This window comes from Mauremys mutica, chromosome 1 (assembly GCF_020497125.1).
Source record: "Mauremys mutica isolate MM-2020 ecotype Southern chromosome 1, ASM2049712v1, whole genome shotgun sequence".
In the NCBI taxonomy this organism is placed as follows: Eukaryota; Metazoa; Chordata; order Testudines; family Geoemydidae; genus Mauremys; species Mauremys mutica.
In genome coordinates, this window is record NC_059072.1 from 95,140,564 (window position 1) to 95,160,591 (window position 20,028).

General features: G+C 52.9%; 2 protein-coding genes across 5 annotated transcripts; both read left to right on the plus strand.

Moving 5' to 3' along the window:
- The first annotated feature begins 658 nt into the window (after positions 1 to 658).
- Positions 659 to 12,218, plus strand: LOC123348333 (arf-GAP with dual PH domain-containing protein 1-like). 4 transcript variants are annotated; one of them, XM_044985850.1, is made up of 11 exons: positions 659 to 1,903; positions 3,088 to 3,218; positions 4,386 to 4,477; positions 4,561 to 4,643; positions 5,820 to 5,932; positions 6,411 to 6,557; positions 6,934 to 7,017; positions 8,114 to 8,176; positions 9,986 to 10,057; positions 10,823 to 11,054; positions 11,177 to 12,218. In XM_044985850.1, the coding sequence occupies exons 1-11, from the start codon at positions 1,813 to 1,815 to the stop codon at positions 11,203 to 11,205; spliced, it is 1,137 nt and encodes a 378-aa protein (XP_044841785.1). In that variant the 5' UTR covers positions 659 to 1,812; the 3' UTR covers positions 11,206 to 12,218. The 4 variants fall into 4 exon arrangements, with proteins under 4 accessions (XP_044841785.1, XP_044841796.1, XP_044841791.1 ...); XM_044985861.1 differs by having other exon boundaries at positions 659 to 992; XM_044985856.1 differs by lacking the exon at positions 8,114 to 8,176.
- A 3,288-nt stretch (positions 12,219 to 15,506) lies between these two features.
- On the plus strand, positions 15,507 to 16,589 carry LOC123348360 (urotensin-2 receptor-like). Its single transcript, XM_044985882.1, has one exon. The coding sequence runs from the start codon at positions 15,507 to 15,509 to the stop codon at positions 16,587 to 16,589; it is 1,083 nt and encodes a 360-aa protein (XP_044841817.1).
- The last annotated feature ends 3,439 nt before the right edge of the window (positions 16,590 to 20,028 follow it).

Below are 20,028 nucleotides of genomic sequence, written 5' to 3' on the forward strand. Positions count from 1 at the left end.
AGTTGTCTTGGCTTTGACCAATGAAAGGGTGTGCGTGTCAGCACTGGAAACACTTGATGGAGGCTAAGGAGGATGTTAAGTGCCCAGTGGATCAGGAATCTAACACAGACTCTATCTCTAACTGTATTTAAAACAAGCAGCTGCATACAGAAAAAGAGCAAATTCTCCTTAGGGGGCAAAGCAAAGATCTAAAGGGAAGTGGCATGCCCTGTCAGTGCCGACTCGCTGCCTACAGTGGTTTGAAGGAACAGAGTGGTTGTTGGATCAGCACCTCCTTTTATGCTCTCGGGGGCATGAGGAACGGGCAAGGTGCACACACAGTCCCAACAGACATGGCCCTCCAGATCGTGCTGCGCTCATGTGCCCCAGCAGGGGCGCTGGAACAATTTGTACAGGGGGGTGCTGAGAGCCACTGAACCAAACTGTAAACCCTGGATATGATGGAAACCACTTCAAGCCAGGGGGTGCGGCAGCACCCCCCCACCTCTAGTTCCAGGACCTAAACCCAAGGCACCTCTACAGTGGGGACCCACAGGGCAATCATCCCAGGAGCTCCATTCCTCTCAGCACTCGCTTTCCCGCCTCAAAGCCCCATTGGCTGAAATCTTCTGTCACTCTCGCCTCTACTCCAGTCAGCTTCCTCAGGCTGGAGGTGGGGCTAAAGGCCTACTGCCAAACCTCAACTGCCAGAGAACCTTGTGGAACCTTTCAACTCCAAGATTACAGGTTCCTGATTGGAGCCTCTCCCTCCCAATCAGGTTCAGGCAGGGGTGGGACTTTCTCACAATCTCAGCGCCTCCAGCTCAGGCTGAAGTTCACTTTCTACTGTGGTGTTTAAAAGCAGCTGCTGGTGTGCAAGGCCCCAGATGTGTATAACATGATATCTTATGACCCCAATCTGGCAGTCAGGTCCTACATCCCTCTCTTCTGTCCCCTCAGAGATCGGGTCACATGAACTAGCTGTCTCCCCCCCACTCACGGCTACAGATCAAGTCACACATTCTTACCGTTTCTCTTCCATCAGTCCATACGACAAATCTCCGGACTTCCTTTAAAGGAGCTGCAGGTCCATGTTGGTGGGAGCAGGACACAGGCTGTTCTGTTAGTTACAGGGTGGGTGTTGTGGTTGTTTTCAGCCATGTCAGCGTGCCTCAAGACACAAGCTGCAGGACCCCCTGAAATATCCAATCACTATGTAGACAGTGTGGTTTGGTGGTAACAGCAGGGGAGTGGGCATTAGGACTCCCATCTTTGCCACTGACTGGTTGTATGACCTCAGGCAAGCCACTTAACCTCTCTCTGCCTCACTGTCCCCATCTGTAAAATGGGGATAATATTTACTTTTCAGGGAGCTTGCGAGGCTTCAGTAATGCTTATAAAGTGCTTTGAGATCCTCTGATGAACACTGGCACACTATTAATTATGAGGCGGCCTGGTGGCCATTACTCCTGACACTGGGTGTCGCCTCTGAGCCATGGCTGTGTTGGCTTTAGCAACTTGCCTGCTGCTTCTGTTCTTTTCCTGGAGCTTGTCCTTTTACCAGCAGAATGCGGAAAAACCAGTTCTGTGGTTAATTGCTGCACTTCCCTTCACGCCCACACAGTCGGCCTTCTCCTCCTCCTCAGCCTGCATACACCTCTGACTCTTTCCCTCTGCTGCACTCTGTCAATCCAATAGGGTTTGCTCTCCAATTTTATTAACCCTATTGATCCCCTGCCCCAAAGCCCCTTCTCCCTTGGGTGAGCCAGTGGGCTTGATCACAGGTAGCTGCCTTCCTGGCCCTGCCCTGCCCAAGGGCAGCTATTGGAGACAATGGCTGAAAAGGATGACAAGAATATGAAAGCCCTAAAAGAGGTGTGGAGGAGAGCTGAGAATGCCTTGTGCGCAGACTGTGGGAAGCCAGGTGAGTCTCTGGGGTATCAGTAACACGGGTGGGGGAAAAGGCTGCAGTGGAGAGAAGGGAACACTTAGCAGAGATGGGTCCATATTGGAGCTTGGTGTTGGGGAGAGAGTTCCATAGGAGGGGCAGCTGGAGTAGCCAGTTTTGGGGAGGAAGCTGAGGAGTAGGTGTCAGAAACTGTCTAGCCTTGGGGGAGCAGTATGTCAGGTTGCGGTGGTTTGATATGGGCTGTCTGGAGGAGTTTCTCCTCCATGGAGGGGGAAGGTATGGTGAGAGAGTCATTGACCTAGCTGGACACTAAGTGAAGTGATTTGTTTTCTGTGTGTGGAGATGGTACCTGGGTAGAAGAGATCCTATTGTGCGCAGTGGAGGAAGAACAGGGACATCCCACCGCTTGAAGTGCAGAAAGATGGGGAGATTTTGCAACCACACCACCTTGGGCTGCTGTCATGTCAAAGCTGAGTAATTATTTGGGGTCAGGCCCGGTCAGGACTTGACAGAGAAGCTTCTAAAGAAATTGCATATGCTGCAAAAAGTGGTGTGAGTGATTCAGAAAGCCATCCTTGGAGCCAGCACTGAATCAATGTCCTGCCATGGAGATATTGTTCTACTGGAAGTGCCATCCTTTGAAAGGAATAGAAATCCAAGGTCCTAATCCTGGAGGAACGTTAAAAGACCCCATGGCACTTTCAGCAAAATGAGGGCGTTAGCCCCAAATTCAATTTTTGGTAATAAATCACATTTTACCTTCCTAAATTCCTACTCGTTTCAATTGAGTTCAGTGTTGTTCTTCACTTCTTGTGTTGAACAGTGAGGAGTGTTGCTGTGCATTGTTAAATAGCTACCATATTCCACCCCAGAGGTGGCTGCATTTCTGTATTGGGTGGCTGATTCTGAGAGAGAGAGAGAGAGTCCGTAAATTTTTTGCAGATCATTCAAAATAAAAGGCACAATATAGATATAAGATCATTATCCTACTGCTTGGAACAGCAGGAAGAACTGAATGATAGTGATGTATTTTATTAGCTGGTGTCTATTCCCCAGCAGGTGACTAACTCAGCTCACATGAAATTGAGGTTATACAGCCCTCTTCATCTATTTCCCTGGGAGCCTTGACAGCACATTTCTCAGTCATGGCATATCTCCCTTGAGTACCTGCCACTGATCCCCTTTTTATTTACCCTCAGATCCTGACTGGGCATCTCATACTTTGGGTGTCTTTATCTGCCTGAGCTGCTCAGGGATCCACCGCAATATCCCTAACATTAGCAAAGTTAAATCCTTGAGGATGGACCACTGGGATGAGGCCCAGGTGCAGGTGAGAGTCTTTCTACCTGCATCCCTGCTGCAGTGCAACTCAAGTCGGGGTTCTTTGTCCATAACACTCAATTTCTTGGGTCCTGGGAAAGTGAAACCACATGATCAGGCCTTTTGAGTCATGCTGTTGGACATTCACTTTCATTTCATAACTAGCCTCTTTGCTAGTAGTAGGGTTTTAATACCACAGTGGAGAGGATTCCCCCCAACCCATCCCTCCCCAAGCTGATGGACGATGCACTTACCCTTTGGTGGGCAGAGTGAAGGCAGTGGTTCTGCATTATTCCTACGCCATGTTATTTTATGACTAGGGTGGAAGTCTGCTTGAAACATACCCTGACAAGACGCAGGGTCCCCTTTGCTGCACACAACTGATTCCCCACCTGGAGACCAGGCCCTAGGTCTTGCGCAGGACTCAATAGTCCAAGCATGACACCTCTTCCACCTCCACCTTGGAAGACTCTACGGCACTCTGGGAAAAGCTTCCAAATAGTGCTGGATCTATGGGAGCTTGACTTCTCTGCCCACTGTTCCCCTGGGCACTCACCAGGACTCCCAGACAGTCATGCAAAATCATCCGTATAGCACCACTCTTTGGAGAGGAGCTGAGAACTCTGGGACATGTTCCCAAAAGGCTTTGCTGCTGCCATAGTACACGGGATGGAACAGCAAGAGCACTAAACAAATGTACACATGCCAAGTGTATGTGCATTGCCCCCATGTTAACCACTTTTTGGGATAATTACATTGGGTTCAGTACAATCGATGCAAGTCTCTATGTCAGACCAGAGAGGTAGCCGTGTTAGTCTGGATCTGTAAAAGCAGCAAAGAATCCTGTGGCACCTTATAGACTAACAGACGTTTTGGAACATGAGCTTTCGTGGGTGAATACCCACTTGACTTGCATCCGACAAAGTGGGTATTCACCCACGAAAGCTCATGCTCCAAAACGTCTGTTAGTCTATAAGGTGCCACAGGATTCTTTGCTGCTATGTCAGACCAGGCCTTTGAGACTTGATAGACACTGACCCTTGTGTAGTCACTCATCCAGGGACATTTCAGTGGTTGGGAAAGGGAATCTGCTTATATGGCCTGTAGGGGGTGGGAAAGGCCCACAGTGAAATTTGCATCAAAGGGAAGGCGCTGACTCTCTTGTCTTATTTTGCAGTTCCTGGAGCAGCATGGGAACGCGGTGGCTAAAGCCATGTACGAGGCTCATATCCCCATTTACTATTACCAGCCAACCCACTCCGACTGCCAGTAAGAATGATTACTTAAGAGAGGGCGGTCACTTCTGGGATCCTTCAGTCTGTCACTAAGCCCCACATTGTGTCACTCCACAGAGTCCTGAGAGAGCAGTGGATACGGGCCAAGTATGAACGCAAGGAATTCACCGAGCCAGGGAGACAGCTGCCGTATTCCAACGGTAAGAGCACGTCATGGATTTATCCCTCACATTTATACTGCCCCAGCCCTGGCTGGGTGTTGACAGGGCACTGTCATGAGAAAGCTCGCAGCACTGACATCCAGGGCCGCCCGGGGGGGGGGGGGGGCAAGAGGGGCAATTTGCCCCAGGCCCCGGGCCCCACAGGGGCCCCCACAAGAGTTTTTTGGGGCCCCTGGAGCGGGGTCCTTCACTCGCTCCGGGGGGGCCAGAAAACTATTGCGGGGCCGGGCCCAGGAGCTTCTTCCGCTCCCGGTCTTCGCCGGCAGGGGGGTCCTTCTGCTCCCGGTCTTCGCCGGCAGGGGGGTCCTTCCGCTCCCGGTCTTCGCCGGCAGGGGGGTCCTTCTGCTCCCGGTCTTCGCCGGCAGGGGGGTCCTTCTACTCCCGGTCTTCGTCGGCGGGGGGGTCCTTCCGCTCCGGGGCGGAAGGACCCCCCACTGGCGAATTACCGCCGAAGTGGGACCCGCCGCTGAAGTTCAGCTCTGTCTTCGGCGGTAATTCGGCGGCGGGGGGCCCTTCCATTCAGGGACGGAAGTGCCCCGAAGACCCACGGTGGGGGGCCCCCGCCGCCGAATTACCGCCGAAGTCCGGGCTGCACTTCGGCGGTGGGTCCCGCTTCGGCGGTAATTCGGCGGCGGGGGGGGGGCCCCCGCCGTGGATCTTCGGGGCACTTCGGCGGCGGGTCCCGGAACGGAAGGGCCCCCCGCTGCCGAAGACCCCAGGCCCCCGGAATCCTCTGGGCGGCCCTGCTGACATCTCCACTGGCCCTGTCAGCACTACTGTGAAGGAGCTCACATGCTGGCTTGTACTTACAGGACATTATTTTGAGGAAGCTCATGGTGCTGGCATCTTGGCCGGGCACTGCCACAAGGAAGCTCACAGCACTACTATCCCAGCTGGCACTGATGTGCTGGTCTGGCCAGGGCTCCAGGCTAAGGAATCACTGTCTTCCTCCATCCCACTCACAATAACCACAGTGGTCATGGATGAAGTTCTCCTGTCAGTGCAGCAAAGCAAACTCCTGCACCTGAGGTCGAGCAGAACGAAGCAGGCAGAGCTCTGGGTCACTGCCAAGTGCCTAAGTGTGGCGGGCTGGGAGGCTGAGGTGTACATGCAGAGAGCAAGCTCTCTCACACAGACTGGCCTCTCTGTTCCTAGGGCTGAAGGAAGGGATCCTATGGAAACGGGGCCGGGATAACGGGCAGTTCTTACCCCGCAAGTTTCTCTTGTCTGAGCAAGATGGGTGTCTCAAGTATTTTGCCAAACCGGACGTGAGTATGGTCTACTTGAAGGACAGCTCCTGCCTCTCAGTGCACCCCAACCTGGGGAGAGTGCCCCCTGCTGGTGCCACGGAGACATTTCTATTCTCCCCACACAGTCCTGAGGACTCCCCTTGCATGCTCAGAGTCCCCCACACTGGAACACAGCGTCCCTTACTGGTAAAAGGGAGATAATTTCCATTTGCTACATTCCCAGAGGGATTCTCCCTTGGTGCTGCCAGCACAGCCCAACCTGGGGAGAAAGCCCCTATCTCGTGCCATGGAGACATTACTCTTCTCCCCTTCACAGTCAATGCGCCCAAACCTCTGACACACTCCCTCTGCTGGTGCTAGGAAAGCCTTTCCACACTCTCTGCCCTGAGGACTCCTCTCCGCTTGCCTCGACAGTGCCTCTCAGTCTCTAGCCAATGGTTTCTATCCCATCTGTATCTTTAGGGCCAGATCTCACCGATTCCATTTCCTTTCGCAGGCAAAAGAGCCCAAAATAAATATTAAAATTGACACCATCAATGCCACATTCCAGCCAGTGAAGATCAAGAACCCCAATGGCCTGCAGCTCAGCTACCTCAAGGACAACAAGACTCGCAATATCTTCCTCTACCATGAGGATGGAAAGGTACGGGGTCCTGTCCTAGCCCCAGACAGCAATCCCAGCCTTCAGCAGTAGCAGGTGCTGGAGGGAATGGTGTAGGAAAATGCTGGCAGAATCACTGTACTAAATGTTGTGGGAGTGCTGCATGTGTGTGTGTGGGGGGGTGTCACTGGAGGGAAAGGGGCAGGAGGATTGGCTGGGGGATGAGTTGCTGTATAATTTAGGAGCCACTGTAGAGACTGGTATATAGGCTTTTGGGAGGAAACGGAGGAACGCTGTGAGAGTGTGGGCCATGGGAGGAGCTCTTACATATTCCCAAGATGCTGTTTGGAGGGGTGGATTGGGTGGGTCAGCACTGGTCACTCTGAAGCTCTCTCTCCTGTGCTGCTTCTCTCCCCAGGAGATAGTGGACTGGTTCAATGCGATACGTGCAGTGCAGGTTCATTACCTGAAGGTGGCATTTCCTGTGGCCAGTGACAATGAGGTAAGAGGTCACCTGAGAGTAATAACCAGTCCCCCTGCTGGTATCGGTATCTAACACCACCCAGATAGAGGAACTAATCTGTCAGAGTCCGCCGGGGAAGAACTCACTATTGTGGCTTGGCTAATGTTCCCTCTAATTTTTTACATCCATGTGCGGAATGAATTTTGCTATGTGCACCAATATGGAAGTGATGTGTGGCAGGGGTGGGGCTGAGGGGTTCAGAGTGTGGGAGGGGGCTCAGAGCTGGGGCAGGGGACTTGGGGGAGTGTGGGGATGAGGGCTCTGGCTGAGGGTGTGGGCTTTAGTGTGGGGCCGAGGATGAGGGGTTTGGGGTGCGGGAGGGGACTCAGGGTTAGGGCAGAGGGTTGGAGTGCAGGGCGGGAGCAGTGATGGCTCTGCCTGGGGATGCAGGCTCTGGGGTGGGGATGAGGGGTTTGGGGTGTGGAAGAGGGCTCAGGGCTAGGGCAGAGGGTTGAGGCTCTGGGGTGGGGACAGGGATGAGGGGTTTGGGGTGTGGAAGAGGGCTCAGGGCTAGGGCAGAGGGTTGAGGCTCTGGGGTGGGGACAGGGATGAGGGGTTTGGGAAGCAGGCTGCCCCAGGGCTGTGGTGGGGAAAGAGGACTCCCCCCATCTCTCTCTCGCTACAGCAACCCAGGGCTGGGGGAGTTTCTGGCCATGGCAGCTCTGGGGCCGGGGCTGGGGGAGAGGTGCTTCTCCCTACCGTGGCAGCTCTGAGGCCAGCGGAGAGACACCTCTCCCTGCTGCGTGCCTGAGTGGCCCTTGATACCCTGCTGCACGGCTGCACAGCTTAGAGGGAATTTAGGATGCCAAGCTAACAGTGGTGCGGTTAGAGGGGCCTGAGATGGGCAGAGAAGAGCTGTTCTCTGACATATCCCATGGAGACAGCCCTCTCCCCAACAAAGCAGGGAAGGTGACATTAGCAGATTGAACTTAGAAGGGGATTAAGATCATGAGAAGGAGGGAGAAGAGAAGAGAGGAGTTGGAGCACTGAGGGCAGACTGAGAGGGAGGGAGTGAACAAGAAGAACCAGCTAAAGTGAAAGGTGTGCTGGGATATACCATTCTCCTTTTATGCAGATCAAAAGCCGACTAATGCAGAAATTCCTGAAGGAGGGGTACATGGAGAAGACTGGTCCCAGGGTAAGATGGGATGGCACAAGGAATCTAATTGAGGGGGAGTTGCCAAAGAGACACTAGGGTTCCTGACCTGCCCAGGTTCATTTCAGCTCCTCATGTTTGTCTTCATATCCCCAGACTTCTCAAAGATCCGTGGCAATGCTGCTCTGTGCCTCAGCTAGGGCACAGCCGGGGTCTCATTGGGGAGCAGTGAGGGTGGCACTGAGGAAATGCAAAATCAGATGAACATGGAGGCTGAATTCCTCACTCATCCCACAAGAGTGGGTTTATTAAGTGTATGTACATGGACCTTGGAGACTGACCTTCCCTGTCACCTGAGCTCAGGGGCCCTTTGGGTGAGAAGCCTGTATGTTGGTGGAGACACTCAGGATTGAAAGAACATGGGTACTGAATCCCCTTCTCACCTCAGCAGAAGTGGGCTCCCTCCAGGGCAGGGATTTTGAGCCCAGTTTGTGTGTCTAGATCAGAGGTAGGCAAACTACAGCCCACGGGACACATCCAGCCCTTGAGACCGTCCTGCCTGGCCCCCGAGCTCCTGTCCCGGGAAGCTAGTCCTGGCCCGTCCCCCGCTGTTCCCTCTTCCCCACAGCCCTCTGCTCGCTTGCTGTGCTGCAGGCGCAATGCTCTGGGCAGCATGGCTGTGAGCTCCTGGGGCAGCGCAGCTGCAGAGCCCGGCCTGACCCGGTCTCTGTGCTGCATGGTGGCGGTGGTGTGGCCTGGCTGCAGCCGGGTGGTGTGGCTGTAGTGCCACCAGTGCTCCTGGCAGCGCAGTAAGGGGGCAGGGACCAGGGGGGTTAGATAGAGGGCAGGGGAGTTTGGGGCGGTGGTCAGGGGGCGAGGCTGTGGATAGGGGTCGGGGCGGGGAACAGGAGGTTGGATGGGGCAGGCGTTCTGGGGGGGCCATCAGGAATGAGAGGAGGGGTTGGATGGGGCGGCGGGGGTCCAGAGGTGGTCAGGGGACAGGGAGTGGGTGTGTGTGGATGAGGCAGGGGTCCTGGGAGGGCCGTCAGGGAACGGGGGGGGTTTGGATGGACAGGAGTTCCTGGGGGGGCAGATAGGAGGTGGGGACCAGGCCACGACCCCCTCCCCTAACCGGCCCTCCGTACAATTTATGAAACTCGATGTGGCCCTCAGGCCAAAAAGTTTGCCCACCCCTGGTCTAGACCAGGGGTAGGCAACCTATGGCACGTGTGCCGAAGGTAGCACACAAGCTGATTTTCAGTGGCACTCACACTGCCTGGATCCTGGCAGAGGCGGCTCCAGGGACCAGCGCACCAAGCGCATGCCTGGGGCGGCAAGCAGCGGGGGGTGGTGTGCCGGTCGCTGTGAGGGTGGCAGTCAGGCAGCCTTTGGCGGCGTTTCGGCAGCGGGTATATCAAAGGCGCGGACCGGAGGACCTCCCACAGGCGCACCGCCGAAAGCCGCCTGACTGCTGTGCTTGGGGCAACAAAATACATAGATCCGCCCCTGGGTCCTGGCAAACCGGTCCAGGGGGCTCTGCATTTTAATTTAATTTTAAATGAAGCTTCTTAAACATTTAAAAAAACCTTATTTTCTTTACATACAACAATAGTTTAGTTATGTATTATAGACTTATAGAAAGAGACCTTCTAAAAACATTAAAATGTATTACTGGCACGTGAAACTTTAAATTAGAGGGAATAAAAGAAGACTCGGCACAGCACTTCTGAAAGGTTGCCGACCCCTGGTCTAGATGAAGCCCCGGATTTAAATGAAATGCAGTAGCAATTCCCCTCTCTCCCCCGCAGAGGGCACTCTCCTCCTATAAATGTCCCCTCTTCACCTCCACAGCAGAGAGAGGCCTTCAAGAAGCGCTGGTTCACACTGGATCACCGCAGACTCATGTACTTCAAGGATCCATTGGTAAGTAGGGTGACCAGACAGCAAGTGTGAAAAATCGGGACGGGGGTAGGGGGTAATAGGAGCCTATATAAGAAAAAGACCTAAAAATCAGGACTGTCCCTATAAAATCAGGACATCTGGTCACCCTATTGGTAAGTCAGAACTTGGATTGCATCCAGCTCTATTGTGCTGTGCTCTGGGGCGAGGAACAGCCAAAGGGTCCCTTTCCCTAGTGGGGTGGAGGCGAGACACAACTCCACAAATGTCCATCAACAGATGCTTGGCCTTCCCATTCCACACACATCTCTCCCTCACCACCCAGTCATTCCAAGCCCTGTGCTTGCATCAGTCCTGCGAGCAATGGGAACTGGGTTATAATAGCGATATGGTGGAAGTGACGCTATCTCAAGATAGCAGGAAGAGGACAGAAGACCCTTTTTATCCAGCCACCCTCTGCGTAATCCCCCTTAATGCCCTTCTAGAGCCTCCAGTTCCTCCCGCCATATTCTTTGGTCTCTTGTTCCAAAGATCATTGCTCATCCCCAACCCCCACGTCCCAAATCCCATCCCCTCTTAGTTGCTTCCTCTGAGTATAACTCCCCTGGTTTTCTGAACCACCAGTTCCCTTTATCCCGTTTGTTGTTACCCCTCCTTAGACCTTCAGCACTCATCTGCTCTGCCCCATCTCCCAAACTCCCCTAGCTCAGGCGCTGCTGAGACCACGTCTGTTTGGATGCCTGCGAATCCCTCCCCATGACACATCTGCCTTTCTCTCCTGCTGTGTAGGATGCATTTGCTAAAGGTGAGGTGTTTGTGGGCAGTAGGGAGCATGGATACAGCGTCAAGCAAGGGCTGCCAGCGGGGGCTCAGGGTGGCTTCTCCTGGCAGTACGGCCTCACCATTGTCACCCCCGACCGGGAGTATCTCTTCACCTGCGAGACAGCGCGCGACCAGCAGGACTGGATCGCGGCCTTCAGTCGGGTCATTGAACAGCCCATGACTCCCCAGGAGTACGCAAGTAAGTGCCAGGATGGTGTTCACTTCTCTCCTCCTGCGCCCGCCCACCAGCCTCATAACAGAGAGAACTGAGGCTGGCCTGTCTCCCTGCTCTGATATACCCTCTATTTGCCTTCCCTACAGTTGAAGCCTACTTCAAGCTCAGCTCTTAGGAACCCCCCGGAGAACTGGACTGCAACTCTACTCTGCCGTAGCCCTTTGGGAGGGTGCTATGGGAGAGAAGAGGAGCTGTGCACCAGAGAATCTACACTCTCCCAGTACCTCATGGTTTGGAGCACTTTTTCTTAAACAGATCAACCAACCTCCCTTTGTTGCGGGGGGGCAAATTGGGCTGTACCCCTTTAAATGGAAGACACTTCAAGACTGAATACTCAAAGCAACCAGTCACTGAGACCACTCCTAAGCAATGTTGTGATTGAACTGGAGACTGGAAGGGTCTGTCATCCAATCAGGCTTTGAAGGTTTGAGTACCAGGAGTGGTGAAGGGTTGGGGAGGGGGTGTTGTCTTTTAAACTTCTGTTATCGCACCTTACTGGAAAAGGGGAAGCTACCATAAAAGTGGAAACAGTTAAGCACTCATTCAACATGGGTGGTTTGCAGGGTGGAGTGCAGCTCTGGCGTAGTCTAGAAGCAATTATAACATTACAAGGAAACGGCTTCTCAGTTGCTTGGGGAGAATTGAATTTTTCTGGAAATATGATGACGTTTGACATTTTACCATCATAAATCCAGGAAGGACGTGTAGAAAATTAGTTCTACAGCCAGGGCTGGCACCTTCTTTTTCATTGACCAAGCCAGCTGCACACAATAACCCAACTCAACAACTATCAAGTCACATATTCACAGGCAACCTTCCTCCAAAATTTTGCTGCAAACATTAAAGAACTGGTGTGCATGTGCATATATAAATTAGGGAATCACTGATACGAGTATGGGGAAGACACTATATGACTATCGACAGTATGGCAAAGGCTGAGACTGTTTTCATTCTGAGCTGTACATTTTAACAGTTGTGTGCATTCCATGATAATACCACTTAGCTCTTATCTAGTGCTTTTTAGCAATAGACTCCAAAGCACTTTACAAAGGAACAAGTATCATTATCCCCAGTTTCACTCACTCATGCCCGTCACCCCAGTCGGGGTATAGGCTGCCAACCACAGATCTCCAGAGTCCTCTATCCTGGGCCATTCGCTCTAGCTGGTTCCAGGTATAGCCCATTTTTTTGCTATCAGCCTGAAGGTCGCGTCGCCAGGTATTTCTTAGACGGCCTCTTTTCCGCTTGCCTTGGGGGTTCCACCGCAGTGCCTGTCTGGTGATGTTGGATGGCTGCTTGCGTAGTGTATGTCATATCCAGCCCCACCTTCTCCTTCTGATTTCTTCCTCTGCTGGGAGTTGACGGGTCTTCTCCAAGAGGTGGATGTTACTGATGGTGTCTGGCCAGCGGATCTGGAGAATCCTTCTGAGGCAGCTATTAATGAAGGTCTGGATCTTCCTGATGGTTGTTTTGGTTGTCCTCCAGGTTTCAGCTCCATGCAGTAGGCAGATGGAGAAACTGAGGCACAGGGAGGTGAAGTAACTTGCTCAAGGTCACCCATCAGACCATGACAGAGCTGAAAACAGAACCCTGGTCTCCTGATTTCTAGTTCAATGTTCTATCCACTAGGCCACACTGCCTCCAAAGAAGTGTAATACACTGGATTGGCACGTGGGTTCATGTTCTCCTATTAGTGCCTGGCCCCAACAGTATAACAACCTGCTACTTATACATAGTTAAAGGAATTCTTCATTAGCTCAAGCAGTAGAGACCTGTGTTTTGGATCCTGGAAGTTGCAGGTTCAACCCCTTCTGATATCTCCATGGTTTATTACACAAGCAGCATGTGTATGTACATAGCATCTATTAACAGGGGCTAACTAGAGTTAATGGTGCACTCAGTAATGTAATAAGCTCAGAAAGAAATGAATAAAAAAATTCATTGTAGTTTATCGTTGGTTAGGTGAACTCCTGTTCTGTTAAAAGTTAACCCAGAGGACTCATTCTTGGAGGAAAGAAGGTAACATGATAGCAGAATAAAGGGGGCAGAGTCTGTATTTTTCTACAGTGAGCAGAGAGGGCAATGACTATTTCCATCAGAGTCAAGTTACACCCTACAAAGAATGAATGTAGCCAGCTTCACTTTCCTTCTCTGCCCCTGTTGGGGGGATCCCTTTCTGCCTTTTGGCCTGAAACCACCATGATCTGAGGGACTTTCCATCTTCTGACGGGAGATGACCTCACATTCAGGCATGAAGACGGTGGTCGACCACCTTGCTCCCCTGGCACGATGGCACTTTCTTCCATGAGGGTAAAGCTCACCTGTGCAGGAGCCAGAGCTCTCTCAGGGGCTGGTTTGAGATTGTGGCATGAACTCCCCCAGGAACTAAGGACCAACACAAACCTCACCCCTTCCTCTGTAAGTGCAAGGTGCATTTCTTTGCCCTGCCTTCTCCAATAAAAACAGAGCAGTGTGTACATTAAAAAGAACAACACCCCCCGCCCCCCACCCCCGTAACAAAACCTTACCAAACCAAAACACTCCACTGCACACTTAATTCTCCCCCTGGGGAGAGGATGAGCATGAGAGAATGCACCAAATGGGACACATATTGGTCATAGTGCTTAGTGAATCCTGGGACGGCATTCAGATACTACAGCGTTGAGGGCATTATAGACCCTGTACAGACTGCTTCCCCCGCCTGCTGTTGTACACTCTAATCCCTGCGATACTGCCAATAACTAAATACAATCAGGGGGATTTGGCTCCAGCGCAGACAAGCAACAATACTGAGGATGGAATCCAGTGGACCAGGAGGCTCCCAAGAAGGCTCCCCAATATACACACAGTGGTACATTTGATAACTCTGGGTTACATGTAGGCCTATACTATGCAAACATAGGCTTTGCTTATGTAACCCTGGCCTCAAAGTATGGCTGTCTCCAAGTGGATAGCTAACATGGCACATGTCTGGACAAAGGGGATGGATGTGGGAAGGTCAGTAAGACGTAGTAGAGTGTGTGGACAAGCACAATCCAGTTCACCCCATAACTAAAGGAAGGAGCAGCTCCAGTAGCTCAGCTATCAAAGGGAAGTTACCCTCTAGAAAGGCAGGTCTGTCATATTCCACTAGGGGGCAGTGATGCAAACAGATACCACATTGTAAGTACACCTGGTTGAGGGGTAGGGGACAGGGCATCACACTTTGGGGGTCTAATGATACCAGCCCTTTGGGTGTCTCGGAGTGGTGCTCACACCCCTTGAAGTGCTATTGACAATGGGACATGTGGTGGACTGCAGCCCCGTCAGCAGTAGTGGGAAATCTTGCACCAGTGTATGACTATTGGTGGGGCATATGTGGGGCTTTACAATGCAAAGCACTACTGCATTGATTCAACCCCAAATGCCACTCCACAGTGTGTCCAGTCCATCCAGGACCCCCTTGGAGAAGGAAGCAGCACATATGCCTCTTTTCCCATCCCCTTCCAGGTTAGGGGCAAAAAAGCAGTGTGTTGGCTGCCCTGACAACTTGTTCCCTATTAACACATTTCCAACACTGACCCTGGCATTTCTAGTCTGACTCTGGGATGCAATGACTTTCCCTGATGCTCTCAACCAGCCAACAGAGTAGGAGTGTCATCCTACGTCTAAAGCCTCCTTAACAGGAGTGGAAGAAGTAGCAACTGCAGAGGGGAAAATTAGAGGCAGGACCAAAAGAGTGAAAAGAAAAAGAAAAGTGAAAGGAGGAGGAAAGAAAAGGAGAAAGATCTGAAAGTGGGTGGAGAAGGGGGAGAAATCTAATGCAATTCCTCACCTAGTGGCGAAGAGCCCAGTACAAACTCTGACAGCATTGACACTTGGGTGTTAAGCTGTGAGTTAGATAAGTTCCTCCGCCCGGAGGGGATGATGGGATAGTTTTGAGGGGGATCACAATTTTCCTGTGGTTTTCTCTGAGCTGAGAGGAAGGAGAGATCCGGAAGAAAGACAAATTACTTGCCCACTGAGGAGGAATTTCTGTTGGTCTCCAAGGGCCAGTGAACACTAGGGAGGGGATAAGGAGATGAAGAGAGCCGAAGGCACCTCCCGGTACATGGAAGGGTATTTGGCTACCCTGGATCTGAAGGCATACACCTCTTCTCAACTCCATGGGGCTGACAACTGGTAAGGAATCCTGCTGAGCTGGGCTTGTAAAGGATTGGGACAACCTAATGCGCTGTATTGTTTGGTCTGAGAAATAGACTCTCCCTGAATGTTTTGGTGTCAGGTCAGCCAAGGTCTCTTCTCACTCCTTCCTTCCCCAGCTGTCCCCACACTGAGTCTACAAGAGTACCACACACCAAGGGGAAATGCATCTCTGGCAGTCCATGCTGTAGTTTCTCTCATTACCAGAACGTGTGTTGTGACCCTGGGCCAGTGATGGCAGTGGGGGGAGAGGAAGCTCAGTGTGGTAATTTCTCAGATGATGGTACTAACCTAGAAGAGGATAGCCCACTTACTGGGCTCTTGGGCACCATCCTGACAATCATGTGCCTTTTTGGGATGACAGGGAATGTCTACACTCTAGTGGTGACATCCAGAGGCGTGTCTGGCCGCTCAGCTGGTTCCCTGTGTGTCTATGTGGTCAACCTGGCCCTGGCTGACCTACTCTACCTCTCCACCATCCCCTTCGTGGTATGCACATACTTTGCCCAAGACTGGTTCTTTGGGGATGTGGGCTGCAGACTCTTGCTCAGCCTGGACCTCCTCACCATGCATGCCAGCATCTTCCTGCTGACAGCCATGAGCCTGGAGAGGTACTGGGCAGTGACCAGGCCACTGAGGGCCAGGCAGGCTGGGAACAGCTGCCGCAAACTCACCAGCCTGGCCCTCTGGCTCCTCTCACTGCTGCTGACGGTGCCTATGATGGTCATGATCCAACTGCGGGACAGCAGCAGCCACAACAAGCGGATCTGCTTCCCCACCTGGACGCCCGAGGCCTTCCGCATTTATTTCACAGTGCTCTTCACCACCAGCATTCTAGCTCCTGGCTTGATCCTAGGCTTCCTGTACTGCCGCCTTGCCAGAGCCTACTGGACCTCAGTGGCGGCCATGCAGCCGTGGGTGACAGGCCCGGCCTTGAAGCAGAAGCTGTTCTCCAGGATCTTCAGCATCATCGCAGCCTACTGGGCCTGCTTTGTACCCTTCTGGGCCTGGCAGCTCGCTAAGCTGTACTGGAGTGAGGGCCTAGGGCTCAGCCCTACCACCCAGGCATACCTGAACTTTGGAGTGACCTGCCTGACCTACGGCAACAGCTGCATCAACCCGTTCCTCTACACTCTGCTCACCCGGAACTACCGCGAGCACCTGGCCCATAGCGGGGAGAGGCAGGCAGGGGAGCAGGTCCTCATCCCGATGGGGAAGCAGGGTAGGGTCCACGCAGAAGGCATGCCCATGACCTCCAAGGGACTACCAGGCAGGGGGCTTGGGAAAGGAAGGCAGGGAGGAACCTCTGGCAATTAAACTCCAAGAACAGCTGCAGTCAGGACGTAATGCAACTCTCTGCTGATGCTTAGTAGTCTCCCAAGGAATATTAAATACATCTCCAGCTCTGCCTTCTGTACTTACCTGCAGTGTCTCCTGTTCTCTTACTGAGCAGCATTGATGGTCTCTGCCTGGCACCTTCTCCTTCCCAAATGTCTCAGAGCCCCTGCTCATTCACTGTCCGTTATAGCCCCCAGCCCTCCCACTCACTTAACCTTCTACCAGCCCTTAGTGCTCTCCAAGACAGACGCTCCTCTGAATGCTAATCCTCTTGGATCCTTACTTGGCCCTCTGCTGGTGGGAGAAAGGGAATTCAACCCTAGGCTTCCTCCCCTTCTGACGCCTATCACCAAAAAGTGAGCAGGAGTTCCCAGCTGCTGATTCCAAACAGGGGCACAGACACATGTGCTGTTAGTGCCTCTAGCAGGGAAGCCTGCTCTCTCCACTCTGGCAACAGGCTGAGCCCTAGCAAGCTCTGGCTAGCAATGAGTCACAGCAGGCTCTGGGGAGGTTAGACTGCAGAGTCATTTCCAGCAGTACCCAATTTAGCCAGGGCTGCCGGGCGGGGGCTGCAAGTGGGGCAATTCTATAATATTGCAACTTTTTTTTTATGGAAGGGGCCCCCGAAATTGCTTTGCCCCAGGCCCCCTGAATCCTCTGGGCAGCCCTGGATTTAGCATCAAGGCTGGACTAAGGGGCCTGGCTCCTGGAATCTCAGCTTTCAGGAAAATAAATGGTGCTCGCCTCCAGGTGACCAACATGCTGATGTTTGCATGAGATGGCCTGAAAGAAGGGCTAGGGGAAGTGTGGACAGCTCCCATTCATTTTAATGGGGGAGGGACTGAATTCCCCACGGCAGGGATCGGCCACCTTTGGCACGTGGCCCACCAGGGTAAGCCCCCCTGGCGGGCCGGGCTGGTTTGTTTACCTGCCGCGTCTGCAGGTTCAGCCGATCGCAGCTCCCACAGGCCGTGGTTCACCGTCCGAGGCCAATGGGGGCCGCAGGAAGCGGCGGCCAGCACATCCCTTGGCCCGCACCATTTACGTGGCCCCCATTGGCCTCGGACGGCGAACCGCGGCCTGTGGGAGCTGCGATCGGCCGAACCTGTGGACACGGCAGGTAAACAAACCATCCCGGCCCGCCAGGGGGCTTACCCTGGCGGGCCATGTGCCAAAGGTTGCCGATCCGTGCCCCACTGCTTGGGGTGGGGGAAGAGAGCTGTGCACAACCCTCAGCAGAGGCATCTGAAGGTAGAGCCTCACTAACAACCAGGGCTGGCTCCAGCTTTTTTGCCGCCCCAAGCGGCGAAGCGGAAAAAAAAAAAGCTGCGATCAGCGGCACTTTGGCTGCTGCTCTACCACACCGCTTCATCCTTCAGTGGCAATTCGGCAGCCGGTCCTTCCCTCCGAGAGGGACTGAGGGACCTGCCGCCAAATTGCTGCCAAAGACCCGGACGTGCCGCCCCCTTCCATGGGCCACCCCAAGCACCAGCTTGCTGCGCTGGTGCCTAGAGCCAGCTCTGCTAACAACACCCCTTCACAGGCAGGGTCAGAGAGAGTCCTGCTCAGACAGGTGGCGATACTGTCCTACCTCCTCCTGGAGATACCTGTCTGCCTGAAGACAGGGAGTGATGGTCTAGGGACCAGGGTGAAGCCTCCCTGGCTGAAAGAGCAGACCCCTGGCCAGCCCAGTAGACAGTTTTCTTGTGGGTGGTTCCTGCTGCTAAAACCCCCAAGAGGGGCATGGCTATGGCACAGGGGCAGGCTGAGAATTGCCTTAGTCTGGCCCTGTTTAGAAATTAGCCTGAATATGGGGACAAAGTCCCTGGCTTTCCTCCTCAGATATTTTAATCGAGAAACTTATCCCAGTTCCCCACCCATGGCCAGCCCTTGCTTCTGAGGCAGCACAGCTCCAGCAGGAGTGGGGTAGCTCCCGGCGGAGGGCAGGGCCAGGCTCAGTCCAGCAGACTGGCTTACCCACAGCAGGGGGAGGAATGTATCATGTGTTTGTAACATGCCTCATCAGGAATGGAAGGCCTGTCGTATGAAAGGAGACTTGAGGAGCTCGGTTTGTTTTCCCTAACCAAAAGAAGGATAAGAGGAGATATGATTGCACTCTTTAAATATATCAGAGGGATAAATACCAGGGAAGGAGAGGAATTATTTCAGCTCAGTGCTAATGTGGACACGAGGACAAACGGATATAAATTGTCAGTCAGGAAATTTAGGCTTGAAATTAGACGAAGGTTTCTAACTATCAGGGGAGTGCAATACTGAAACAGCCTACCAAGGGAAACAGTGGGGCGAAGGACCTCCATGACTTTAAGATTAAGCTAGATAAGTTTATGGAGGAGATGGTATGATAGGATATCGGGCTTAGTCAATAGGTTAATTAAGTGCCACACTGGTAAATAGTACAATGGGTCAATGATATGATATTCTTAACCTTTTTCCAGAGGGTATGGCTGGAGAGTCTTGCCCGCATGCTCGGGGTTCAGCTGACCGCCATATTTGGGGTCAGGAAGGAATTTTCCTCCAGGGTAGATTGGCTGTGGCCCTGGAGGTTTTTCGCCTTCCTCCGAAGCATGGGGCAGGGGTCGCTTGCTAAAGGAGTGGGGGGATCGGCTTATGTGGCCTGCATCTTGCAGGAGGTCAGACTAGATGATCATAATGGTCCCTTCTGATCTTGAATTCTATGATTCTATGATCACATGCCCAAGATGGAAGGAGCGGTGAGAGTCACACGAGCCAGGACTAGCCTGAAAGAGGCACCCAGTCACTGGCACATTAACAGGGATAACCAAAGCACAGCTTACATGCCTTGCCATAGGCAGCAGCTCCTGGCTTTGAGCTGCTGGGAGTAGGAGTGCAGTTCACACTCAGTGCTGACAGTGCAGTATAACTTTAATGTGGGAACGGGAAGGTGTGGGCAGGGGTAGAAGTATCATGCTGTAGCCCAGCCTGCACACTGCATTACTTTATCTGCACACAGGAAAGCAGTAAGCAGCACAGAGATTGGCTCTTATGGGTGCCACAGAATAATCAAAGCCCACTGTTGTGGCTCCTATTTTCCCCCTACCACCTACAGTCTCTGATGGGTCTGTGCAGAGCCTAGCCTCTGCTTCCACCTCCATAGTTATTATTCTGCAAGCATTGAAGGGCTAGTCCACACTCAAAGCACTACAGCAGCACTAGTGCAGTGCACCTGGTGAAGACTCTCCAGCTACCAGGCAAGAGCTCTCCGGTCAGCATAATAAAACCACCTCCATGAGTGGCAGCAGCTGTCAGCGGGAGAAACTCTCCTGATGACGTAGCACTGTCCACACTGACACTGAGGTCAGTAACTAACGTCGCTCAGGTGGCTTATTCACACCCCTGAACAACACAGCTATATTGGCATACGTGGTAGTGTGTACAA